Here is a 25,932-nt window from a genome sequence, read left to right on the forward strand (position 1 = left end):
TTTATAGGCTGTTTGCTACTGTGGCTTTAGTAAATGGGGAATTTTGCAATGGCTTTAAGAATAGGTGAGCTGGTGGGTTGCTCCCTCAGAATAGATGAAAGGTTTTCTTTCAGCTGCTTGATGCTCAGGACACTGAAAAATAAAAAAATAATAATAATAAAAAAAAAGCAGGGAAAGAGTTTGGTCTCCAGTCAAGTTAACAATTCTCTTTCTGTTAGGTCAAGAAAAATCCTGATCTCCAGCTTCAGCAATGGTCTAAAGCTTTACTGTGCTAGATATAAGCAGAAAATTGTATGTTCTTAGAGAACTATATCCCCTTACCATTGGGATACTTTGAATAAAATAAAAATAAGATTGCAGCAGAAGAAAGCACATTTAATTCACATAACTCAGATGATTTACCCATTATGTGTGAGACTGACAGTCAGGCTGGGAATCTGTAAGAGATAAATGAAAAATAGGTAAGTGAAGCCCTGACAATTGAAAATGAGGAAATTGAGGTGATGGGTCGTCTTTTTTTTTTTTTTTTTTTGTGTAGTCTGCCTTGCACTTAGAGAGGAGCTTTGTTGTCCTTTAAGTCCATCAGTGTGCCAGGCATTTCTAATGGAAAGGTATGTGTGATGAGATGCCAACAATTATCTACACAGTACCAATTCTCATACGCTTGCCAGTCATTTATATTGAATTACATCTGTAATGCTTATTCTTTTAACATCCACAGTATTGTTTAAAAGGAGAGAGAGAGATTAAAAAAAAAAAAAAAAAAAAAAGAGGATTTAATTTTGTCTTGGCAATAACAGTGAGTTTGCTTTCCTTGGCAATTTTTCAAGGAAGATAAACTACTTAGGAAAAAGGAACCTTACTAATCCATGGCCTTAGATTTTCTACACAAAAAACAAATGTTTCACTCAGATGCATTTTCAGTTGTGTTGTCTAAAAAGTTAATTATTTTGTTTGGCTCTTTGAAGGTTGTGAATTGAACCTTTGCATTTTGTTCACCAACAACATGAAGTCACAAAGCAGCTTTTAATCACCTCCGCAATAATAACACTTTACAAGTTATTTGTGCAGCTGTTTCTCTAGTCAAATTTATTTGCAGCTACTAAAATACACTTCCATAAACACAACTGAGAATTGTTTAGCTAGTGCTTTAACTGAGTGTATTTTTGGTGGTTAGCACTTACCTATTTTGTTTTACTGGATTACCGTTTTTTCAGACTTAAAATACACAGAGCCAGACAAAGACAGCACTGTATGTTGAGTATACCCCAGGCTATGAAGTAGATGGACTGAATGTTCTGTAGTAGTCTTGGCTCTGATCTTGTAGAAGCACCTCCTTGCAAGTGAGCTCTACTAATATGAAAGAGAATCAGGTCCCACATCACACCAGAATTTAATACAGTTTGCATATATATATATATACACACATAAATAAATGTATTTCTCTTTATGGGTGCAGTAGCCCTTATAAAGCATACTGGAAGATAAGATGATCTTCCTTTCCCGATGAAACAAAAGCATCTTGACAGCACTGCACGGAGTGATCTATTGCTTAGTTATTATTGACTGTAACGATGATTTGAGAAACATTGTGCATGAAGAAGCTACTTATGTTTTTTCTGTGTTGTAAAATGTTGACATTTGACATATGTCAATATGTGTTTCCAGATACGGATTTGGGAAATTTTACTCTTACTGATTGCTAGAAGTGCCTGCAATTTGACACGGAAAGTTCCCTGAAATGCCTTAAAGACTGCAGCAAAACATTCCTGAATTTTGGAGCAATCTTTGAAAAAGTTCTCTTTCCAGTGTCACCTCCTGAGACTGTAATACCTTCCTGTAGATCAATTCAGTCCTGAAAGAGGAACATAAGTGCCTAATCCCAAACTATGTGGTAGAGTATGAGGTAGTTTGAGGCCTACCTAGAAACAGATTCAAGATTTTTACATAATGTTGTGCCAACAAAAAATTGTGTTTTCTCTGCTCCCAGTAATCCATATCCTTTTGGAAAGGCCCTGCTGTACCATGAATATGACATTTTCCTCAAGGCCAAATAAAATCCATTGTACAGCAATGAGCCACATGGCATGCACAACAAATAATCATTGTCCATGGTGAGATGCAATTAAACAAAATATAGCTTACTTCTTGCAATAAGTAGTAGAGATGCATAGATGGGAACTATTCATACAAATACATCTGGGGTCAATTGTATGTTTAAACTCAGAATACTTCAGGAATTAAGTAATTTGCTGTATTTGTGCTATTTTGACACTTCTTTACCCCAATGATTTAGTTGAGGATTCACACAATAAAAATGTGAATTGTCATGGATATTTTCCAGCATGTGAAGGAACTTGCTCACGTCTAGAGTAAAATGACGTGATGTTTGCCTTTTGACTGTGAAAATTACAAAATTATACATATGTAGTGTTTAAATTCAGGATGTTTCAAGGGTGTCATTAGATGCAGCTGTTTTGAAACAGGTTGAGGAGATCCCTTTCTGCCAGTTTAGGCATTGCCCATCATTACAAACAAAAGTCTGGCCACAAAGGCAATTCTGAATCTTCATGAACTGTTTCCAGATTGCTCTGTTCTTACACCATGCTGGGGTGAGGAACAACAGTACTGTCACCAAATACATGAGCTAAGGCTAAGTCTAAATATGTTGTGTAAATGTAAATACATACTACCAGAATGCAATGACATTTTTTCATCAGAAATTTTACACAGTGGCTCTGATGCTATATATTGTTTAAGTAAGCAATGATCAAGCTGTTGTGAGCTGAGACCTCTGAAATACTTTCCTAAATGATTAAAAACTAGTTACTAATCTATCTTCTGCCACTCAGCAGTGAAATATTAACCCAGTTAGGAAGTTTGCTGTATATTCATTTAATGGCCAGACTGGAGTCTGTGAAGAAAAAAGTGTTTAATTTTCAGTAAAACAGTATATACACACTATAAACTGAATGGTGAACATGCACTTATAAAAGACCATCCCTGTAACTAACTTTGTTTCTGTGCACTGCAAGAAAACTATTTCTACACTAGACAGGCTTCAATGATTCACATCAACAGCTTTCTTTAAGCAGAATATATGCTCTGAAACATGAATGGGCAAGTATGCTTTTCATGGTAAATTTTTCCAGTGTGATATCCTAGGTCATATTTAAGATATTTGGCTGTGATGGGCAATTTCAACTGATAAAGCTGGGTTGTTTTGTTTTTATCAGGTGAGAACAATGATTAATTTGGCTGTAATTTAATAAATTCTCTGTTAATGTTTACTTGACAACTTTTATTAGGTCATGTTTCAGTTTTAATCTTATCAGTGGCCATGTTCGGAGTCTTATTTCCAAGCTCTTTTCAATAGTTAGTAAATAACTGACCAAACCTGATTCTTCACCACTTTGCAGCTTATGTTGTCATTTACATCAGTAAGAAATCAGTGTGCAGTGCTGTCATTTTAATCTGGAACATTTTACAAATGTTTTCCGTATGATGCAGTGAAATAAATGACTGTACAAGGCACCAGGCAGGGCTCATTCCCATTTGGGCGTTTCACCTATGAGACAACATTTTCCCTCCCCATTGTAGCTGTCCTAGGTGGTTCTTTACCAAGAAATACTAGAAGTGTTAAGCAATAGACAATGACTCTTCTTTTGGGATGGCCACTGCAGAGATTCTTTCTACCAAATAAGAAAGAAATAGGAAATAGCAGTCTCAGTGCTCTTCTTTTAGATATGTAGAGAATCAGGTCGAGATATTTTGGCAAGTGACATGCTTGCAAAGGGCAATGGATTTCATGACTCTAGGCAACGAAACCAAGTGCTACCGAGCATTTGCACAAATGTATCATGTATCCTTACTCAGATCAAATTTCTACTTGGTGATGAGAAGGATCTTTTCCTTGTATTCTACATTTTAGTTACCCATCCCACATAGACCAGCACTATGACATGACTGGAAGCTTGTCCTCAAAAGAGATTGAGGAGTCATGTAACAGAGGATGATATGGGTTGCTGAAATACAGTAGCCTGTGAAATCCATCTCTCTCTCCTGTTTATTTGTGTTAATGCCTGTAAATTACTAATTACTAGATATTGTTATCCCTCATTTCTTTCTCTCCCTCAGTCCTATGTACTAAGTGTTAGAGACAGTTGTTGAATAGGGGTTAAATTTAGACTGCAGAATTTATAAGGAATGCTATATGCAATGGATTGGATAATCTAGTAATGCAGCCAGCTCTTACATCATGGGTGGAGCAGAGAAAGACATTTGCTCAGAAATGCAGAGGTGATAAACAATATTTTAGAGATCAACTGAGAAGAATCTGAGCAGCCCAAGAGAGCTAAAACCTTCTTTTTCACTGTGGTCAGCGTCAGAGAATCCTTTCCCAATAAACAGCTCCATCACATCCAGTGCCAAGAATTTCCAGTCTGGAAAAACAAGGGAGGAGTTTTATAGAGTCTGTGATGTGTGATGAAGATACATCTACATCACACAAAAGTTAAGAGTGACTGGAGATTGCTGTCCTATAACAGAGAGCCCAACAACACTGAAAGTGTCAGGAGTAATAAATCTTTACCTCTTTCTGGGTGAAAACACACTAGTGGAGTAAGATAAGTTTCAGAAATTTGGAATTTAGAAGGCTTTTATTTTCACTTTTTAAAATTTGTATTTATTTTTAACACTGGTTATTAGCCAGGTAGCTAACAGCTTGGCTATTCTTCAGACAGTTCTACTGTAAGTAGTAGTTTGGATGGGATTTAGGTGTTTGTAGTACTGTGCTATCCACAACTTTTTCCTCAGTGATCTTGCTGTCAATCAGTAAGCAGGTCTTTTAAACTGTTACTGATTTGCAGAACAGTGACATCTTTGTCTTCACAAAAGATAGGCAAGAAAGGATAGTGCTGGTGTAAAGCAGTGTAAAGTTTAACTTTTGATTTAGTTTTTTAATGTGAAGTAAGATTTTTCAAAGTACTGCCAAATAAATCCCACCTAGGGGAATAGGAGCTGCAATACAAGACAATTTGTTTTAAGACTGTACCTAACAGTATTCAGCAGTGAGCCAGACAAAACCACATAAGCTTAAGTAGAAGTGACAGAGCCAAAAAAATAATTTTAATAATTCTGTACCAGGTAGTCATATGAATAAAGTTAAAATATATATTTTATTTTTTTTTCTCCCATGGTGCTCTTTATTAGCCATCAACAAGACTTAATCTTTTGCTTTGCCTATCACATTTTTTTTAAGAGACATTGGGGAAAAAGTTTTTTCTTTTTTTTTTTTTTTCCCTCTTTATTTTGATCCCGAGTTTCTCTGCAAAACACTGGCTGTGGTTTTAATCATGACCAAGAAATGTAAGTAACTTGTGCTTTAAGTCTAGCCTCTTTAGCAGGAAGGATACATTGTCCATCCGGTGCCAAGAAGGTGGAAATATCCTTAATTTTGTATTCAATTAAATACAGGATTTACTTTTCTGTCCCAAAATTTGTGAATGGTTTAGCTTGGAGAGGTTGCTTGTGGAAGAACTGATTCACGTGTTTATTTTTGTTCTCCCCAAATTAGAGACTGCTCAACACGACTATACTCTCGTTGTGCTCTTTTCTGTATGTTGTTTGTGTCCTCATCCAAAATTACGTCTGCAAAGTCTTCAGTGAGCAAAAGATTTCAGACTCTTTACTTTATGGCCCTTTAGTGGTTTTTTTTGTTTGTTTTTTGTTTTTGTTTTTTTTTTAATGGAGAAAAGCATAGATTCTTTCATTAGTTTCATAGAGAAGCATATTTTTTCTTAATTACCTTTTGAAGGGGATTGGAAGCCACTACTACATCACAGTAAAAGTTATGTTGAAAATGTATGCTTTTAAAAGGGAAAGTGTTTGACGTTAAACTACAAGCTATAGCCAGAGCTCTGCCCTAACTTTCCCTGCAGAGAGTACAAGGATGCAGGAATGGCAACCTGGTGCCAACTCTGTAAGGAAAGTACAGACCCCAGGAGCTTAGAGGTGTTAGTACTCAATGCTCCCCTTAATATGCCTCTATATTCCCTTTTTTTTCAATACTATGCCTTGGTATACCTATGCTCGATGGGTGTTGATTCATGTTTCAGTTCTCGATTAAACTTGTAGTAACTGCAAATTTAATTGTAGAGATTTTCTATACTACCACCAAAAAATGAATGGTAGGCAATGGAAAAAATGAACCTTATGCGAAACTTCCTATACTTAAAGTGTCCTTACAGTATTTAAAGGGGCATACAGAAAAGATAGTGAGGTACTCATTATCAGGGAGTTATACGACAAGGGGTAATAGTTTTAAACCAAAAGTGAGTAGATTAAAGCTAGATATCAGGAAGAAATTATTCACTCTGAGGGTGGAACAGGTGGCACTGGAACAGGTTGCCCAGAGGAGCTGTGGCTGCCCCATCTCTGGAAATGGTCAAGGTCAGGCTGGATGGGAATTTGGGCAATGTGATCTGGTGGGAGGTGTCCCTGCCCATGGCAGAGGGTTGAAATTAGATGATCATTATGGTCCCTTCCAACCCAAACTGTTCTATGATTCAACACATTACAGTTGTTACCTCCTTCTCCCAGTTCTTCTCATCCTTATATACCTGCCACACCTACCAGCTGTTTCCAGTTCCTTGCTGTTCTCTGTGCCATTGGCCTTTATATGTTGCTGCTTTATATGTTGAGCACCAAATATGGTGAGATATTGATCCTTGGTCCTGTGTATCCATGAGTATGACAATATAAACACACATTCGTTTTATTACAATGCTGTAAAGATATAGCTCTTTTTGTTTCTAATTTCTGCCAAGGAATGTGATTCCTTTATGTCATAGAGGCAATTTATTAGGAAAGTTTCATACAGGAAAATCTTTGTGAAAGTAAATATTACCCAATTTGGACGTAACAACACCCCTCTCTCCCTCTCCCCCAAAGAAAACCAAGGTTGAAAGGAACTGTATTATGACCCTGGAAAGACATGCTCCAAGACTGCAGTTATGTCACTGGCATACTCCATGCTGGTTGCATATATTTATAAAAGACACCAATGAGTCATATGTAAACATTTTGATTATAAAGATTTTCTTCATTTTCCCACAGACTTGCTGCTTTCAAACAGCTGCATCCCATTCCTAGGATCTACGGAGGGGCTTGATTTTCGAACCCTGCTGCTAGATGAGGAGAGGGGCCGGCTGCTAATCGGGGCTAAAGACCATATCTTCCTGCTTAACTTGGTTGATTTAAACAAAAATGTAAAAAAGGTCAGTTTATTTTCCACAGAGTTCATCTCATAAGTTCAATTTTGTTCCTTTTTATCTATTTTTTTTTCTTCACTGGGTAACTCTGATTTGTTGTGTGATGTTTTGTACTAGGACTTAATATTTATAATATAAATAGTTAATATTAATCTCACCTTCCATAGTTATACAGGTTATTTTTAATAAAATGAATTTCTCATGGTATCTGACCTTCTGTGAGACTGAAGTCCTACAAGAGGTCACCCACCTGTAGGAGCTCTGCATTGCATGAAAACAAAATATCAGCAAATTGGCAAACATGCACCTGTAAGCGTTTGCTTCTTTATTTCTTTTGTCATGGTCACCATTCTCAAATAAAAGCGTTTGGAAGATGGTAACTGCAGGCAGATCATTCGTTGCTTCCTGGCATCACTGGGATTACATTACTCTGATATTAAACAGAGCAGAGGCAATTTGGATGGTTTAAATAATTGGCAATGTTACTGGCAATTTAATATTAATATTTACATTAATATCTGGAATTGCTAGTGATAGGAGAAGCTTCCACTGGGATCCACTGTACTCACTGGCCCTTGCCCTGTGACAATGTGTTAACTCCAGATAATAAAAAGGCAATATAGCCTTCAATATTTCTAGTACACATGGTGAAACAGAGTTTTTGTAAGCACAATTGACGGCTACATATAAAAAACAGATGCTTGTACAGAAACACACACAAAAACTGCTTTCCTGCTTTTTCCAGACACGCTACTTACTGAAGAAAATTTAAATTCTCAGCTGTTTGATATTTTCTTTAAGCACCAGCAGGAGGTTTTAAGTGACTATATTCTGCTGTCAGTTTTGAAGTGGTAACTGATCCTAAATTAATATGATGGCAGCACAGGGCTTAACAGGTGTAACAGGAGATGATTTTGCCCCACACTTAAATGCAGCACTTGCTATCATCATATACAAGTGTTTCTAGTATCAAGCTAAGTATCTTATTTCGACTTCTGCAATGTTCCATACACCACTTTAAAATTCTTTTTTAGTCCTTTAAAATTCAGATTGTTTCAGGAGATTTCTTCCGTAGGATGCTTTCTGAAACACCACATGTTCATCTTCCATCTCGGTAGTTTGCTGAAAAATCAGCACCTTTTCAGGAAATTGCAGTTATAACAGCATTATTCATATTGGAGATTCAGATCATGGATTGATTTTTGGCATAGGCTTTCTGTAGCAAACAAATTGTGTTTGTGTGAAAAGCAGACGCCTGTTTCTGTGGGTTGCTGATTGCCTCCTGAGAGATGCTGAGTGCTGTCACTTCCCATTATGTTCAGTGGGGATTGATTAATTCAGAGCTTTCTGGAGGCGTTCGCACCCTGCATAGTCCACCCCTCCACCCAAGTTAGTAACATTTCACTTTAGCCATACCACCATTGATTGTTATGGATGTTGCACTTTCCAAGAAGTGCAGAAAGCAAACTGAGCCAGGAGAATTCATTTGTGATCAGGCAGCACCATTAGTCATAGATATTTTAGAGCAAAGAATTTGAATTAAAATTTGCATTTGGTAAGCCATTTAATAAGCCTAAATATCTGTAGTAACCTGGAGAGAAAAAAAAAAAAAAAAAAAGATAAGCACTAAAATAAAAGCACTAAGATATCTGGACTAAAGAAAGAATTATGTGCAGTTTCAAATACATTTAACTATTCAGGTTGTCTTTAACTTTTCAGACAAAACATTGAGGCAAAGTGTATTTAAACAGCTAAAAGTGACACGTGACACTAAAACCTTGCAGAGCATCCTGGTGTGTTGATTTCCAAGGTCTCCATGGGCATTCAACAACTTCATAAACTTACCCTGTTGAGTACATGCCCACGAGGCAATATCATACAGACATCCTCCTTGGTTCCTCTGCGCTGGGCTGGTTGAAACATGTGAGTGAGGGGAGAGAGGGGATGGAGGAAGTTGGTTTTGTATAAATCTCAGTCACTGATGAGGTTTCAGTGCTCAAGGATACTCTCCAGTAGCAGGGAAGTGTCAGAAAGTAGCATTTGCCGGTGCTGTGTTTAGACTGACTGTGGTTTGCGTTGGCTCGGGGCCAGGCGGCTGGCTTCCAGGCTCTCCCAGTGCGAGGAAACCACACAAGTTGGGACTTCGATGGGCTGAAGCATGTCCTTTGTCTTCTCCTGTCCTGGAGCAAGAGCAGTCTGAATTAATTAGAATATTAAACATCTTATGATTCAGATTACTTAGTAAAAGTTCTCAGCTTCAGATTTACTTATTTATTTATTTATTTATTTATTTTGTATTAGTAACTGCTGATACACCAAAATGCCAAGTTAGCATCCCTAACAATTTACTCCCAGAAAATCCCTGTCTGTGGACATAACTACTTGGCAAAATTATATTGCAGTGTCTGATGCTCTGTATTCATATGTCTGGAATAGTACTCAAAGAAACATCTAAAGCATTGTATTGTGTTCCCTTCTCTAATGTATACACACATATCATTTCATAACTTCATTTTTGCAACCTAATTATTTACTTAAATTAGTTAAATTAATTTAAATATATTAAGTTATGGCTTTATTTCCTGGTACAGTTTTTCCTGATGAAATAAATCAATCGTTCTTCTCGAGTTCCGATTTCTTGAATCATTGTATATTTTTATTCAATTTATTGTGTAATTGGTTGAAAACTTTTTAACTGTCAGCTCGAAAAAATCTACCCAGTTTCCAGTGCTTGCAAACCTTATTATAAAATAACAGTAGCTAGAATAGTATAACAGAAAAAGACTCCAGAATGAGCAATGAGAATAAGAAAAATGAAAAAGACTAAAAATGTACCTAAATGATATAATTGTCTTTCAGTAGTATGAAAAAAAATATCTTCTGTGAACTTGAACTTGTCTTGAATAGAAGCCTATAGCTCTTATTCCACAAATAGCATTATCCGTGCCATAGTCTTTTCTTGAATGATTCTGAGGGGCCTGACAGATGTTGAAAGTTATTTATATACCGTAAAATAAAGAAAAGGCAGAGAAGAGCAGCAACCTATATTTATCAGGCCATTGCAAATGCAGTCAAAAACTATGTCACAACCAAGTAGAAGTGTGGTGTAAAACAAAAAATTTTTACTAGCATGAGAGGATGGAAAGCTGTAGAAGAATTCCTTAGAAATCCTAATCTCTCGGATCTGTCTGAAAAGATGACTTCAGTCAATAGAATTTTCTTGTGAGTTTGCCTAAAAACTTTGTTATTTTAATACTCAAAAAGAAGAAAAAAAAAAGAAAAAGAAAAAAGAAAAACCCTAGAAACTAAATAATAAATACAAAATGTGATCAGCTGGGCAAACACTTATGAAGTAGCTGTAAAGAAATTCTGCACCTTTCTGTAACTCGTGCTCACTACCAGTGTGAGCAGGGTTATATGTCAGCACTATTATCGCTGTGCAATCTGTGGTGTGACCCGCCCATCTCTGCAGGAATAGGAATGCTATCAAAGCTTGACAAGCTCTTGAAAAGCTGCCAACCTGCAGGAGCTGTCAGTGCTAGAAGACACAGCCACATGTGGGCCAAATAGATAAACATGTCAGATCCCCAACAGCAGCTTTGGAACAAGTTGTTTTCATCTGCCCCAGTGTGTATTGGCACTAGGTCACAAATTATTGTTGCCTGGAGTATTCTTAGTTTGTGGTTGCTACTATTTTTTTGGCATTGCCAGGTGCAGCTGTCATGTATTGTATCCTTTAATCTCCTTTTGTACTGATTTTATCTGTGTGCATTTCACAGTAGAAAATACATATACATATTATATATATATATATAAGTATATCTCATTTGGGTAAATGCTTATGAAATAGTTGTGAAGAAATTCTGCACCTTTTTATAACTCCAGTGCTTACTAACAGTGCGAATGCGGTTATAAGTCAGTAGTATCACCGTGTGATACCTGCAGTGTGACCCACCCATCTCTCCAGGAATGGGGATATACATGAAAAAGCATATGCATGTGTGTATATGTGTGTTTCTTACATAAATATATAAATATATATAAACAATACCCTTAAGATATAGGTGCCCAATTTTATCTTCATTGCTCTGGGAAACCTGTCAGTCTATATAAATGTCTCAATTAGGAATGAAACCAGTGGGAATTAAGCCAGCATTGAAGGTAGGCTTTAGTTGTGCCATCGTGCCAGAGCCTCAGGTGTTGATACAGAGCCTGAGATGTTTATTGCAGCCTTGAAGCACAGTAACACCAAGTTTATTCCTTCCTAACTGAATATATGCAGCTTATTTTATATTTCAAAGAAATTCCGCTTTCTGCCTGTTAGCAAAGGCTGTAGACTGCTTGAGGGTGACACTTTACCTGTCAGGTGAAAAGAATTGCCAGGTGACATCTGTAGAGACCAGAGAGTTAATCTGGAAGTCACTGGAGATTTCTAAGTTTTGAAAGAGGGGGCACAAAGACCAAAAAAATCAAAAAATAAAATAAGCCATGTGGCAGGGGGGGAGGATGGTCATGAGTCTGTTTGTCAGCGTGTTGGTTTCTTTTCAGTCGCTGTTAGTAGAGAAGGTTCTGAGAAAAGAATGAGGGTGATGCTGAGGTCTGGCAGGGCCATGTTTTCACCTTCCTTTCATAAGGAATTAGTTCTCAGGCATTAAAGGCATGCTTATGGCCTTGCTTTTGAAACAAAAACAACTTTTCTGGATATTGCAGTTCATAAAGTACTAATTTCCACCTGTTTTAGGGTATTTCCCATCCTTGCAAAATTCATGGTAATAAAACTCTTCTATCATTTACAGTAAAACAAGACTGTTTCTATTGAGTATCTATGTAATTTAATGTGCTACTACCAACTACAATCAACATTGTGTAATGAAGCAAGAGTGAAAGAAGGAGCTATGATGGTGTTTCAGGTTAAGGATGTCCAGAGATAGCTGTGATAACTGTGCTTGCTAGCCATTGGAGTGCCCTTGCCATTGATCTATGTAAATGTTGTTTTGAAGCTCTGGAAACCTTTAGAGTCCATAACATTGTTTGATAGAGTGAAATTTAGGCACCTGTGTAGACAAGGCGGAAGCTTTTAACTGATGTTTACAGACATGGAACAACAGACTGAGGCAAGACGTGGAGAAAGCCGTATGTAACCAGGACAGAGATCCTAGGTGGAAGAGGGTGTCTCTGTTATTTCCTTTTGCATTGTTGCCATAATTATGTTTCCATAAACATCCCCTGTTGTTTTTATATTTTACCCATATGTTTAGGTATAAAGAACAGCCAGTATCCTGCTCTCTGAAAACTCATATTGGGCTTTGACTTTTTCAAAAGTAGGATTTATCTTCAGACTGAAGTGATAAACAAGTCAGAAGCAAATTGCGTTTACCCTGAAAATCCTGGTGTATGGTTTCCTTTTAGGAGAAACAGAAGGCTGAATTCTGTTGGGGTTACACTGTAGAAAATGAAATGTAAAGGCATTGAAGCCCTTCAGGATTTAATCTGGTGTAAATGAAATCAGCATCTGGTCTGTTTTCTCTAAGGTTTCACACATGCTCATAATGTACACCTGAAAATGCACTTCAGAAAACCCTTGAGTATTGAAAGCATTGGCTACTTTTTCAATTGTGCTTGGTGTGGGTCAGGACTTTAAGAGCCCTGTGGCAAGCTGAGATCTGGCTTCATCTTAGATAGATGCAATACAAAAAGCCCATTTAGTTCAGACATCTCTCTTTAACAGCCACTTGCCAAATTTAAGCTACCAAAAGTCTGCGAATGTGTCATCTAAATACACAACCGTTGCTTCCCTATGACTTTCAAGTGCATTTAACTCAAATTGCTATTACCATGAAAATGAAGAATAGCATATACTGGCACTTCCCATAATCCAAATCAATCCTCATATCCTCTCTTCCCCTCCTTATGCCATATCAAATTAACTCTTTCAGAGATCTAATTTTCTGCTGTTATAAAATAATCAGAAATTCCAGTCAAATATCTCCCTGGAGGTGTATTTCAACTATGGGAATTAGTGTGATGAATGTAGAAATAACTGTTGAAAGACAAGAGGTCTGTGGTAGATATTAAAGTAACAGAAATTTAAGAGAACTTCCCTGTTTTTTAGGGGTCTCTAAGTAGTCCTGAGAGTTAGCTAACCTTTGATAAAACTGTTAAAAAAGCAAAAAGTGAATAATCCAATTCTATAAACAGTCGAAGTTTCAAATACAAGGAGAAATTCAGACAAGGCACTTAGATGTATTAAAGCCCTTTGTTTACTGATGCTTTAAAATATTGTATTTCAGAGTATAGCAAATACAGTGGGAGCCAGTTATGAGAAATGCTTAGGGTAACCTTCCTCTTAGCATTTGTATATGAGAACAATCTCTGCAGTTCCCCAAGTTGTGAACTTCCCATACCAGATACACGAATGCAACAGATGTGAGGTATTTAGAGACCGACTGGTATACTTGCATAGTATGCTAAAAACAGCTCATTTTCCCATTAATTAAAACACTCTTTGTTTACAGCAAAATAATAGTAAAAAAGCATGAAATTCTTTCCAGTGTTTCTTGGGAAATTCAATAAATTTTTGGTGCTTGCAGTAGGTTTTTTTTTTTTTTTTTTGTGACATGACCCTAGGTCAGTATACAAAAATGACAAATGTCATAGTTCTCAGCAAGCAATCTATGAACACCCACTGTTACGCTATTGAGCTGTGATATTTACGGTATTGTCTTATGAAACAGTGTGATAGTCTTATCTTTGGATCACTCATATCTTTTCTTGGTGCTCCTTGATCTTACTATTTTTCCTTGCTTTCCATTTTTCTGCTATGAATTACTAAGTTCTTAGTGAAAAAAAAAGGAGAACGTAATTTTACTGGCGGGAAAACTGAGAACTGAATGTTACAAATAGTAGGGTAATGGCATAGCTGGGATTAGAGTGTCTCCTAGTTTACTTCAACATTTTTGGATCATGTTGCCCTCTTTACTGCGCACATTTTATGATCACATTAGGCTAAGACAGGAATCCATTTATTTATTTATTTTTTTAATCATGCAGAGTAGCCTTTCATGGAGGAGAGTTTCTCAGGGGGAGCACTTTGCCTATGCCAGTGTGACAATGGGCTTACAGCTCAATCTGGCTTTGTTCTTTGGGTGTTTCAGTTGGAACTGTTTTATGGGGAATACATTAACATCAGTGAGTTTAAGCTTCTGAATTATGGTCTGCTTGCTTCACAAAGTCTTAATGAGACATTTTGACATCAAAGATATTCTAATTTTATTGCATGCCTTCTTCTATGAAGCATCAGTACAACAAAAATGTACAACATAGAATAAAGTAAGGGAAGAAAGCAGACTTGCTGCATCAAGTAGCTGATTAAAATCAATGTATTTTTCTCTAAGTGCTTCCATCCACCTCTTACTCCTTCAGCATAGGAAGGAAACAATGTCTTTCTTCACAGGACTTAAATTCAGTGAGTGAGTGATACAAGACATGCTGATCAGCTGATGTCCGTCACTCCAGATACGGACACATCCTGCTGGTGCTGCATGTACCACTAATGAAACACTTTGGGGTTTCTCGTACCAGAGACTGTACTGATAGAGAAGTGCTGAAGCACGTGTGCAGTGTCAAGCACATGAGAGGTTCCAGTGAAACCCCCAGGGCTGCTGAAAGCCGTCGACCTCAATGGGACACTCAAGTGTTTGCTGCTGGCACGAGCGTGACTATCTTGGGGATGTGGAGCTGGGAGGAATCAGACTGGTCAATTGGTCTCACTCCCTGCTATCACAAACAAATACCTCATACAGCAGTTATTCCTTTAATAACCCAGTCCAACTCTGTTGAAAGGGGCATTGTGGGATACTTTATGCAACTTCTGTAGGATGGTCTTTAATACCAGAATCTTACTACTCTGATGTTTCAGGTTTTTTTTTTTTTTAATTTATGATCTATATTTATTTATGTCCAGATTATATCAATTTCCTCTTACTATTTATAACTCTGTTTTTCAAAATGCTTTGATTCTTCCTGCGGATTTGGAAGTCTTCATTTTTATTACTTATGCTTCTTAATTTTGTGTCATCTCCAAATTTTGCTGCAGAGTGCTGTGTTTTTGCCAAGACTACTGAGGAGTACATGAAATAATATGAGCTATGACATTATTTCTTGAAGAACTCCATGAGTAACTTCCTACCACAAGTTCTTTATTTATCAGACCATTTTTTTCTTATTAATAATTATCTATTTTCCCCAGCTGAGCTAATCAATTTCCATGTGGCAACTTACAAAATGCTTTATTGAAGCCTTGATAAAGAGGATCTTTACCACATTAATGTTCAATTCAGCTATGTTATTAAGGAAAGGTACAACATTAGCCAGGGGCAATGCCTCTTTACTAATTTATATTGTGTAATATCATATTTGATATTCACTAGAAACTTAAGTGATCCCTTCCATACAAATTTGTTCTGAAGCTTTGCAAACAGATGAAATAAGACCAATAGGACTGTAACTTACTTAGATATCTTATGTTCTTCTTTCTGTGTGTGTCGTGATGATGTGTAGTAATTTCCATTCTTTTGGAAAAGCTTTGCATCATCCCAGGTTTAGTAGCTTCATTAGAAATGATTCTTGGAAAACCTCTAATCTAATAAAACAGTTTCTTTGGAATCAGAACACAGTGTTTTGTCTTTGAGCCATCACTTCACCAAGGGGTTTATAGTCTAAGTGTTAGCCTAGAAACAAAAGTGGTTAGAGAAAGTTAGATACAGAAGAACAAGGGAAATACTAGCTCATAACCAGTATTGTTAATTCATGACAGATGGCAGCTGAAATGAAACTCACAGAACTGTGTCTAGGTAATATTTATAAATACTTATAATGGTATATATAGCATTCACCAATCAATTTATGTATCTAAATCATCTATATTTTTAAAAAAATAATTTTTTTTTTCTTTTTACTCTTCTCACAGTAAAAATGTATGATTGGAGGAAGGAAAAATGTTACTTTTAGAACTTACTCTGCTTCTGATCTGAAAAATATCTTTGTGGTTTCTATAGTTTTGTTTTAATCAGAAATGAATTTCCAGCTACCCTTTAATGTGATACCTTATCTGTCCTACGCTTCTGTGTTACTTAATTTTGTACTCCTGGGAGGTTTTCTTTCACTCTGCTAGCAGAGAACTTATTAGCTTACAGTTATTTGGAGATTTTAATTTCTTTCCTGTTGCTAAATTTAAGAAAATATTTGTGCAATTATTTAGAAGTAATGGTAAGGTATTTTGTTTTTAATTGGTCCATAAAAGATAAAATCAGGAAACCAGGACAGTAGTGCTAACCTTTGGAATTTTGATATGGATATTTCATAAGGAAAATAAGCTGAAGCTTAAGAGAAGAAAATAATCCTGTTTAAGAATATTGTTCATGTATTTCAACTAGTTAGAGTCTTCCCTTAAATTGAGTAATAGTACTTAGCTATTCTAAGATTTCTCCAGACGCTACAGATATAGACCATGAAATATATCATATATATATATATAATTTGTGCTGTTTGAAACATGAAATGATTCTGGATTTCCATGTGAATATCATTATCATTGTTTTTATTGTTATTGTTGATACTGATGCTGTTATTTTCCTTTGAGGCTCAAGTTGATTTAAAAGTTAGTTGGATCACTTAGCTACACTTTTCATTGACTCTTGTGGCCTTGTATAATGCTAAATACTGAGGCTGTTGAGTAGCCAGAATGTGAGACAATTGATTTTTCTATCATAACTGACTGTGGTCTTTTTCTTTTACAATGGCAGGGAGTATGTATGTCTCATCCTGACTGGTTCAGTTTGTATGACAAACACTATTTCCCATGAAGGAATCTTAACAAGAATTAACAAGAATTGAGGGTAGAGTTCATTAATATACCTGATGTCTTCAAGTCTGGATGTTTTCCAATATAACTGGAACTCCCAAAGTAAGGGTCCAGTACTTCTGTGTAGTTGGCAGGAAGAGGCAGGCATTTTTGAAAGCCTACAGGAGATCTTGTCTACATAACCAGATACCTAAACAACTTTGGGAGCAAAAGAGGAAAAAAAAAAAGCTGTCCCACTCCACCCAGACAGAGGACAGATGAATTCACTGGCACTAGCTTCAGCTCTTCCCAATGTTTTTGCAATGTTCCCAGTGCTTCTTGCTGTACTTTCTGGAGTTGTACACCACGTAATCCAGACATGCTGGTGTGGCTGATTTCCAACTGCATTTTCGTACCTGGATGCTATCATGACATCATTCTGAGAAAATGCTCTGGGAAAGTAAATTTTTACTCAGTGCAGAGATGTTTTTATACTGCCTTATCTCTGACTTTAAGTAAATGTTGCTGTAAAGGGTTAGGGTTTATATAACTTAAAATACATTATCTTTACTATTAGCCTCTAATCACAAAGGTAACTGTAAATTCACTGAGAGGAAATTAATTTCCTTGCAGAAAGCCAACACATCCATTAGCACTGGGAAGAGAAGAGAAAGAAATGAAATAAAAAGATGGTTTGCATATTGAGAGGAACATTGACTGTGTGTTTGGGACTGAGATAAAGCCATTCGACACAGGGCACTGTAGCTTTCCATCCCAGTGTGGGTCTAAGCCTGTGTATGGGGCAAGCCACATCTTAAAAGGTGCCACCATCTGGGCGAACAAAAAGGAATATTACAGAAGCTAACTCCTCTCACATGTTTTTGAGTTATTTGTCCTTCTTGGAAGATCCTTTTTAATGACTATTATAACAAAATTTTATTCATATATTCACTACTCACTATTTAGGATTTTACCAAGTGTGATTTGAGACTCGAGTAAAAAAGCATGTATGACTACTAGCAATCTTCATATTGGTCTCTGGGATGTGAGGCAATTTCCTAACTAATATTTGCTCTAAAATTAGCGTGATTTGTTGTTATAAATCATGAGAAATAGTTGTAGCTGTCTTTCGTCAAAAGAAGGAAAAAAAGATCCATGCTTAGCATAATGCTTCTGAAAGACTTGGTATTTAGCTTCTTGTTTGAATTTAGTAGAATCAAAAATATACTGCATAATTTCCCGCTCTACTCTGCGCTGGTGCGGCCTCACCTCGAGTACTGTGTGCAGTTCTGGGCACCACAGTACAAAAAGGATGTGAAACTGTTGGAGAGTGTCCAGAGGAGGGCGACAAAGATGGCGAAGGGCCTAGAGGGGAAGACGTATGAGGAGCGGCTGAGGTCACTTGGCCTGTTCAGCCTGCAGAAGAGGAGGCTGAGGGGGGACCTCATTGCAGTCGACAACTTCCTCGCGAGGGGGAGTGGAGAGGCAGGCGCTGACCTATTCTTCGTAATCACCAGTGATAGGACCTGCGGGAACGGTGTTAAGCTGAGGCAGGGGAAGTTTAGACTGGACATCAGGACGAGGTTCTTCACCGAGAGGGTGGTTGCACACTGGAACAGGCTCCCCAGTGAAGTAGTCACTGCACCAAGCCTGTCTGAATTTAAGAAGAGATTGGACTGTGCATTTAGTCACATGGTCTAAACTTTTGGGTAGACCTGTGCAGTGCTAGGAGTTGGACTTGATGATCCTTATGAGTCCCTTCCAACTCGGGATATTCTATGATTCTATGATATCAAATTCTAACTGTTTAATTGAAATCAATGAACCAGAAATGGAGCTGTTGCTCTTTGACTTTTCACCACTAATATCATTGGGGTTACAGTAACAGATAATGATTTGTCATCTGGCTCCATCTGCACTTAAACCTAATATATAGAATTCTATAATACAAATAAAAGAAAGAGAAACAGTAATAATATATGCTGCAAATTATCTAAGGTATATGATTATCCTCTAAACTCCTATGTCATTTTCTAAATCTGTATGTTTCACTCAGTAAACTCAGTTATTGTTGACTGATGACGTTTTAAAACAATGTGCTATTAATTTCTGTCAAATGTACTTGTTCTACAAATTTCCCATCAGCTACCTTTAGTTTTTCAAACAAAACTTCTTTTCATTTGGAAATTGGCAGTAACAGCTCACTATTTTTCTATAACTGCTTTGCCAAGTTCACTGGACCAAATTCATCACAAATGTAAATTGCCTTGTTCTGCAGTCAGTTTAGTTTCAAGATGATTTGGCTCATCTAATCTTTGAGAAAAGCATGTGGTTCATAATGCTTACAAGGTGTGTTAGATGGATCAACTAAGTACTTTTAAAAGGTAGGTATACACAAAGACGAAATTAACAAAGAACAGGGGATTTGATTTTAAAGCCTTGATACTAGTGACAAAAACCTGTACTCAAAGCCACATTCACTTCTACTCACATAAATTCCTTTGACATGCATAAGTCTGTTTTAACTGTTCATTGGAGGAAATAGCTAAGCAGCAATCAGAGGACTATTTATAATATATATCTTAATAATATATCTTTGTATTATTTAAACTCTCTTCCAGATTTACTGGCCTGCAGCAAAAGAAAAGGTGGAGTTATGCAAATTAGCTGGGAAAGATGCCCATGTAAGTACAGTATCTATATTTTTATTATTGCTGATAATACTGTGCATCCATATACTTGTTTCTAAATGCACTATATAGGTTAGTAAGCTGCTTTGACACTTTTTTTTTCAGGATTAATTGAAAAAATTTTTGTTTTAATTTAAAAGTCATTGAATTTATTTAAATGTTAATGCTTCAAGAAAAATATTCAATATTAAGAGCAGCAATCATGCTCAGCCATCCTTGTATGTAATGAATGCAGTTGAGAGACGAATGGACTTTCCTCTGAAATTTATTGTGGGAAAGGTTCCCCTGAAATCCTTTCTTTCCCATTGGACTGCTCCTCTTTTCTTGAAAATATCCTGAATGTAACTTCATTATAATTCATTCGTGAATCAGAGTAGCAGTGGACACTACAAATTAACTTAATTTGTAGACAGCTGCAGCTAAGGTTAAAACAAAATCTCAGACTCATTAGCTTTTCCCTGGAACCACAAATCTTCTTTAAAAAGTCTCTGTGTATATAAGGTGCATTCATATATACAATAAAACTTTCATATCTCTTTTGCATAGCACAGATTACATCGTGTCTAGCGTCCACTATAAATGTAAACATTTCCCAGCTGTATAATAAAATTTCTTCCATTTCTCTCCACAAATCCCGTGCTTTCTGTCCAGCTTGTCTGTTACCAAGGTGGACTCCAGCTCAGAACACTCTCTGTGCTCTTGTCTGAGGAATTCCAACTTTTTATCCTAACTTATTGCTACCCTTATCTTTACAGCAGACAAGAGCTAAACAACACCTCTGCTGAGCACTGGGAAAGTTCTGATACTGGTCTATATGGAGGATTTGTGCTGATCTATTCCTATGCTAAGACAAAAGAAAAGGCACCAGAGAATATTAGTTTCTAACATACATCATAACTGTCTCCTTTTTGCTTCCTGCATTGTCTCTGCACTTAGGTGTAGGATGGTCTCTTGGACCTATACGTAACTCTTGTGCATTGCCTAAGTACCTTGTTATATGTGCACATATTTCTTTAATTTTGGGGAAAACTACAACTTGCCTTTATATCCAACTCATCCTTACAGCAAGTGGCAGCCATCTGTGCTGCTTACCAGTCACGACCAAGCCCAGTTAGAGCCAAGACTGACCTGATTATCCCAAAGGACTCACAGAAATCCCAAATAAAGGTGACCAGCTGTGGTTGGTGCAAAGAGAGGTCACTTGCACAAAACATCCCCTTGGAAGTATGGTGAAGCCCTTCAGATTGCCACAAGGATTTCTATCATGTAATCTTCAGTGCTAAAGCTTGTGCAGAACCCTTAATCAGGAGCAAAGGCAGGAGGATTCTTAGGCAGATTAATCCAGTGGCTATCTAACTTTTGTTGACGGAGGATGTGTCCACAGCACACGCTGAGCAGATGTCCTCCAAACTGTACTGTTACCACATAGCTTCTCGTGGCTGTAAGCGTTACAACAGAAGGGCTTACAAATCTGATTGATGAGCTGCCTGGTACATAGCCACTGCAAAATTTTAGCCATCACAACTTTGAGCTATCTAGTAAACAGTCACTGCTACAGTAGTTTTGAGGTTAAATACAAGGATACTATGGCTAAAACCTAGTACAATAATGTCAAAGAGAAAAATAAACATGAAAATTAACATTTCTCTCCTTTCCCTTCACAACAGACAGAATGTGCCAATTTTATCAGGGTTCTTCAGCCCTACAACCGAACCCATGTTTACGTGTGTGGCACAGGAGCATTTCACCCTCTCTGTGGATACATTGAACTTGGCACTCACAAAGAGGTAATTTAATTTCCTTGCTACTCTGACATGTCAAGGAGTAACCCTCGTCTTGTTTAGCATTCATCACAGATTGGAAAATACCCTGAGTGTATAAAAAATGAACTGACAGCAGCTTGCATAAATAACAGAGTAAATGGCGGATTTTTTAGGTCAGACGGGAACTCGTGTTCTCAGATTTGATATGTGTGTATCGCTTTTGAACAAAGCACTTTCCTTGGTAAGACTTAATACACAACGTTCTTCGGAATGACACTTCCACATGATTAACTAAGTGAAGAGCACATTTAACCCAGATGTCCTTCTTTCTAGTAAGTCATTTCTGCACATATTTTCTGCTTACATACACACACACAGACATGCAGAGTTCAAGACGACATTCATTGCTCTACTTTTTAAGGTATACATATCCCCTGCTCCTCAGGGATTGTTTCCCTGTAAGGGTAGTACAGAGTTTGTAAATGGTCTCCGAGCGGAAGGATGGTATCTCAGGCTTTGCAGCTGGTTTGCAGCCCTCTCACTGAAGAAATGCTGGGTATCCTCCATCACAAGTGGTGTATTCCTGGACTGAATTTAGCGGCTGATTGGTCTTCATTTGCTGGTGACAAGGAAATCTCTATCCTAAGTGGCAAATGTTTGAGACCTAACCCCCACAACAAAAGCATTTTGGTGTTGTGTCAAGCAGCCACTTAGTACACAAGTCTCTTTTTAACTCCTATATGTATCACACCTTGGCTATATTTATAACACTGGCTCTGTTCTCAGACAGTGTCTGGATGTGACCTGTCTGGCTGCTTGCCTGCACTGCAGGCTTACTGTGCTGCTGTAGAAATAGCTTTCTCTTTTCTCGGGGTCTAAGTGAAATTCTAGAATATAAGAAAAGAGTTTTAATGATGTGTTATTAAATGCAATACCCTGAAATATGTACACATTGGATTTATTCTGACGTACAAAATCAAGGGCAGATGCTCCCAGGGAAAAATAAAAAATAAAAAATAAATAAATAAATAAAAATGTGAGGAATGGGTATTAATGCTAGCCCTGGCTGAGACCCATTTTATTCCATAAAATTGCGGGTTGATTGACCAGGGGTCTGCTAAAGTTGCAGAGAACTGAACTATCTGAAATCTGCACTGTGGTGTTCTTTTCCTAATAAGCCATTAATACAAACATATACTGAATAATTGGGCTTGCAAAGAAGTATTTTTTTCTTTTTTTTTCTTTTTTTTTTCTTCATTTCCTTGAATATTCCAATTGAAACAACTGGATCCCTTGTATTATGCTGATTCCTTAGCCTGAATGATTAAATATAAAGCTGAACTGAGCAGAACAGCTCTCAGCAAAAGTTTAAGTAAGGCTCTGGCTTACCTCTGGATCATTAACGAGATGCCTTATCCACTCCACCACTGCAACTTAATTAGTGAAGGTTGTTTTCATCAGACTTTATAAAATCATGTGGAGTTGGCCTGATTGTTCAGTCTGGCAGTCAGTCTAGACTAGGGGTCTGTCTCAATTAGACATGACCAATTAGCTTATGAGAGGAAATGGAAGAAGAATTCCCAAATTGTATTTCCTAATCCCCTCACTGTCTCCCAGTCCTGCCTCTCCTGCACTGACTGGTTGCTCAGCTGTAGTGGTGAGCTGTGCAGCATTCACTACTCCCACCTCCTCTGACGGTGGAGATCTACAACCGCCTACTGAAATAACAGTTTGAATGAGACATGGTTTAGTGGGTAATATTGGTGATAGGGGTATGGTTGGACCAGATGATCTTGGATGTCTTTTCCAACCTTAATGATTCTATTATTCAATGTTTTCCCTTTCTTCCTGGGATACCAAACACCATATAGCCACTGTCCTGGCACTGCCTGTCCAGATAAATCTGACAATAGCACAAGGGTGCTGGGTCTGTTCTCCTTGCAAACCCGTTGATCTGAATTTGACAGACAGTAGTTGAAAATGTTTCCTGGTTGCTGGAACTGAAGCCAGGAGTCCTGTATGGAAATTCAGAATGCTTCTGTTGCAGATCTTTTTTTTTTTTTTTTTTTTTAAATCTCTGGCTTGTAAGGATGAATAGTGGATGTTTGGTAATTAGCAACCTCTACAGGAAGCTGTGGGATGCTTGGGAGAGCCAAGGCCTGAGATAGCCTCACGGAGGCCGTGCAATCAGGCAGTGCCCTGATGACCTTTGGAAGCAGCAGAGGATCTGCCCAGTGGTCTGCTGGCCTGTGCCAGTGCTGCAAAAACAGAAAGGAAAAGAGTGTGGATCAGGTGACTCAAAACCACAGCACACACTGCTTTTGAAGCAGTACAAATCCCCTACGGGATCACACAATTAAAGGGGATTAAAGTCCTAGTCTTGCTATTACTGAAGTCACTGCCAAAACTTCTCTTGGCTGGTAAAGACGAGGCTTGGCCCGGTTGGTGCCATGAGCCACAGCTCTCCAAGGGATGCTCTTTTCTTTGAAAGCTTTGTCCAAAGTGAAAGCAGGAGTTTAATTCTGTGTGAATGCCTGGTAGTGTCCATTAGTTTGTCTGGGTGAAGTCTGGAATACCTGATGGTGATCTACAAAGCCCTTGGTCTCTGGAGTACTGCTGGATATTGGGACAGTCTTTTGGCATGTGACACTGCAAAGGTCCTCTGAGCAGCTCAGGATTGAATTTCTTGGAAGAAATGAGAATGGGACATTAGCAATGTATTGTCAGCAAAATAATGCTCAGTTTTTAATTTAGTTTTGTCCTCACGGTGCTGTGGCCCAGTTCAGTAGCCTGAGAGTTTGGTTTACCTGATATCCACAGGTTTGAGAGGATAACAAGGGTTCTTGTTGGATTATTAAATTCTGATTTATAGCAGCCAGCATTGCTGGAGAAAATAGAATTTATCTTCGTAGATTGGAATTGATTCCTTCTCCCTCTTAAGTAAGGAGCTTAATTGTTAAACATCCTGGGCTTTTGTCCTCTAAGCCTAGAGAATTTAGGAGACTTCTCAACGAAATAGAACAGCTTGGTTATTTATAATCTGATGCACTATTAGCATGAATTGAATTAATGTGTTATGAAGTCTGATCTTATGTGTCTATCTTTGGGCATAGTAAGCTCAGCTGCACTCTTCAGTCCTCTTGCAAGGCAGAGGTATAGAAATAAATAATTAAAGTAACTTCACTCTTTTTTAAATAATGGTTTAAATCATAGTTGTATCTTTGAAACTAACTTCAAAAGTTGTGCCTCTGCAATTAACATTAAACCCACAATAATTTTATTCCTGACCACTAGTCAGGTCATGTGGTTTTTAAATGTCACTGTACATAGAAGAGTATATTAACAACACCTCTGTAGGCAATCTCCCTTCTCTAAAAAGAGTAAAATTGTGAAAATCAAGTCTCTGTACCTACAAAGATTTCATTTATCTGAGTAATCATTTTGCCTTCTGAGGACATTTGGGTTTCAGTTAAGTGTGCTTTTAGGAAGCTAGTGAAAGGAGCAAGTGAAACTGACCACTTTAGCAATTCAAAACTATAGCAAAACTTCAAATTAATGCTTACAAAAATTGAATCAGAAATATAAGATTCCCCACTGAAATCATCAGGAATGATTTTAAAATAATTTATTTTCTTAATCTCCCTCTATGCCCTTGTTCTGAGACCTAAACATTAATCACACTGTATTTGGGAACTTTAAGGAAGGATCTATTCTAATATCTCTTGTATCATTAGCCTTGTTAAAAATAACAAGAGAGAACATATGCTGCTCTTATTTAAAGGGGGCTGAACTGTGTCTGCCACAAACATTATTCAGCAGTCCCTAGAGAAATTTAGGAGTCAGCCAGAATCCCATCTGGGTCTCCTGTTGCAACACAGTCTATCAGCACTTTCTCAAATAGAAGCCAGTGCCTTTTAAGTACAATTCAGCCTTTAATTTGAATAGAAATGAGCATTGTATCTTTTTTTCTGAAAATCGTTTTATTTTTCCAAGATTTATTTTTTGCTATGGAGTGAACAAGATACATTAAAACAATGAGTGAAAAAAAACCAGTAAAATCCAGATATAAAACAGAGACATGGACTGTAAACATCAATGCTGACATGACAGCTACATGATCTAATACACCTTCACTTCATATGTTAGCAGAACAGTCTGTCTGAGTGAGTTTTTCTCTGCAGCTACACCAGGCTAATGAATATGTGTTTGTTCTCAGGAGACAATATTCAGACTGGATACTCAGAACTTGGAGTCGGGCAGGTTGAAATGCCCCTTTGATCCTCAGCAGCCGTTTGCATCTGTGATGGCAGGTAAGAAACCATCAGAGCCAGGCGCTCGGTGGCTTCATGGGCAGACACCAGAGTCAG

The 25,932-nt window shown here is 37.5% G+C and overlaps 1 protein-coding gene across 10 annotated transcripts in view; it reads left to right on the top strand.

Moving 5' to 3' along the window:
* The window catches only part of SEMA3D (semaphorin 3D), a 148,735-nt gene that overhangs the window by 55,898 nt on the left and 66,905 nt on the right, over positions 1-25,932 (top strand). For all 10 annotated transcript variants that reach the window (XM_035549417.2, XM_035549422.2, XM_050716806.1 and 7 more), the window contains 4 exons: positions 7,117-7,277; positions 19,734-19,796; positions 21,470-21,589; positions 25,782-25,875. In XM_035549417.2, the coding sequence (XP_035405310.1) occupies positions 7,117-7,277; positions 19,734-19,796; positions 21,470-21,589; positions 25,782-25,875 (438 nt within the window). The remainder of the gene's footprint in view (positions 1-7,116; positions 7,278-19,733; positions 19,797-21,469; positions 21,590-25,781; positions 25,876-25,932) is intronic.

This window comes from Cygnus atratus, chromosome 1, assembly GCF_013377495.2.
Source record: "Cygnus atratus isolate AKBS03 ecotype Queensland, Australia chromosome 1, CAtr_DNAZoo_HiC_assembly, whole genome shotgun sequence".
Lineage (NCBI taxonomy): Eukaryota > Metazoa > Chordata > Aves > Anseriformes > Anatidae > Cygnus > Cygnus atratus.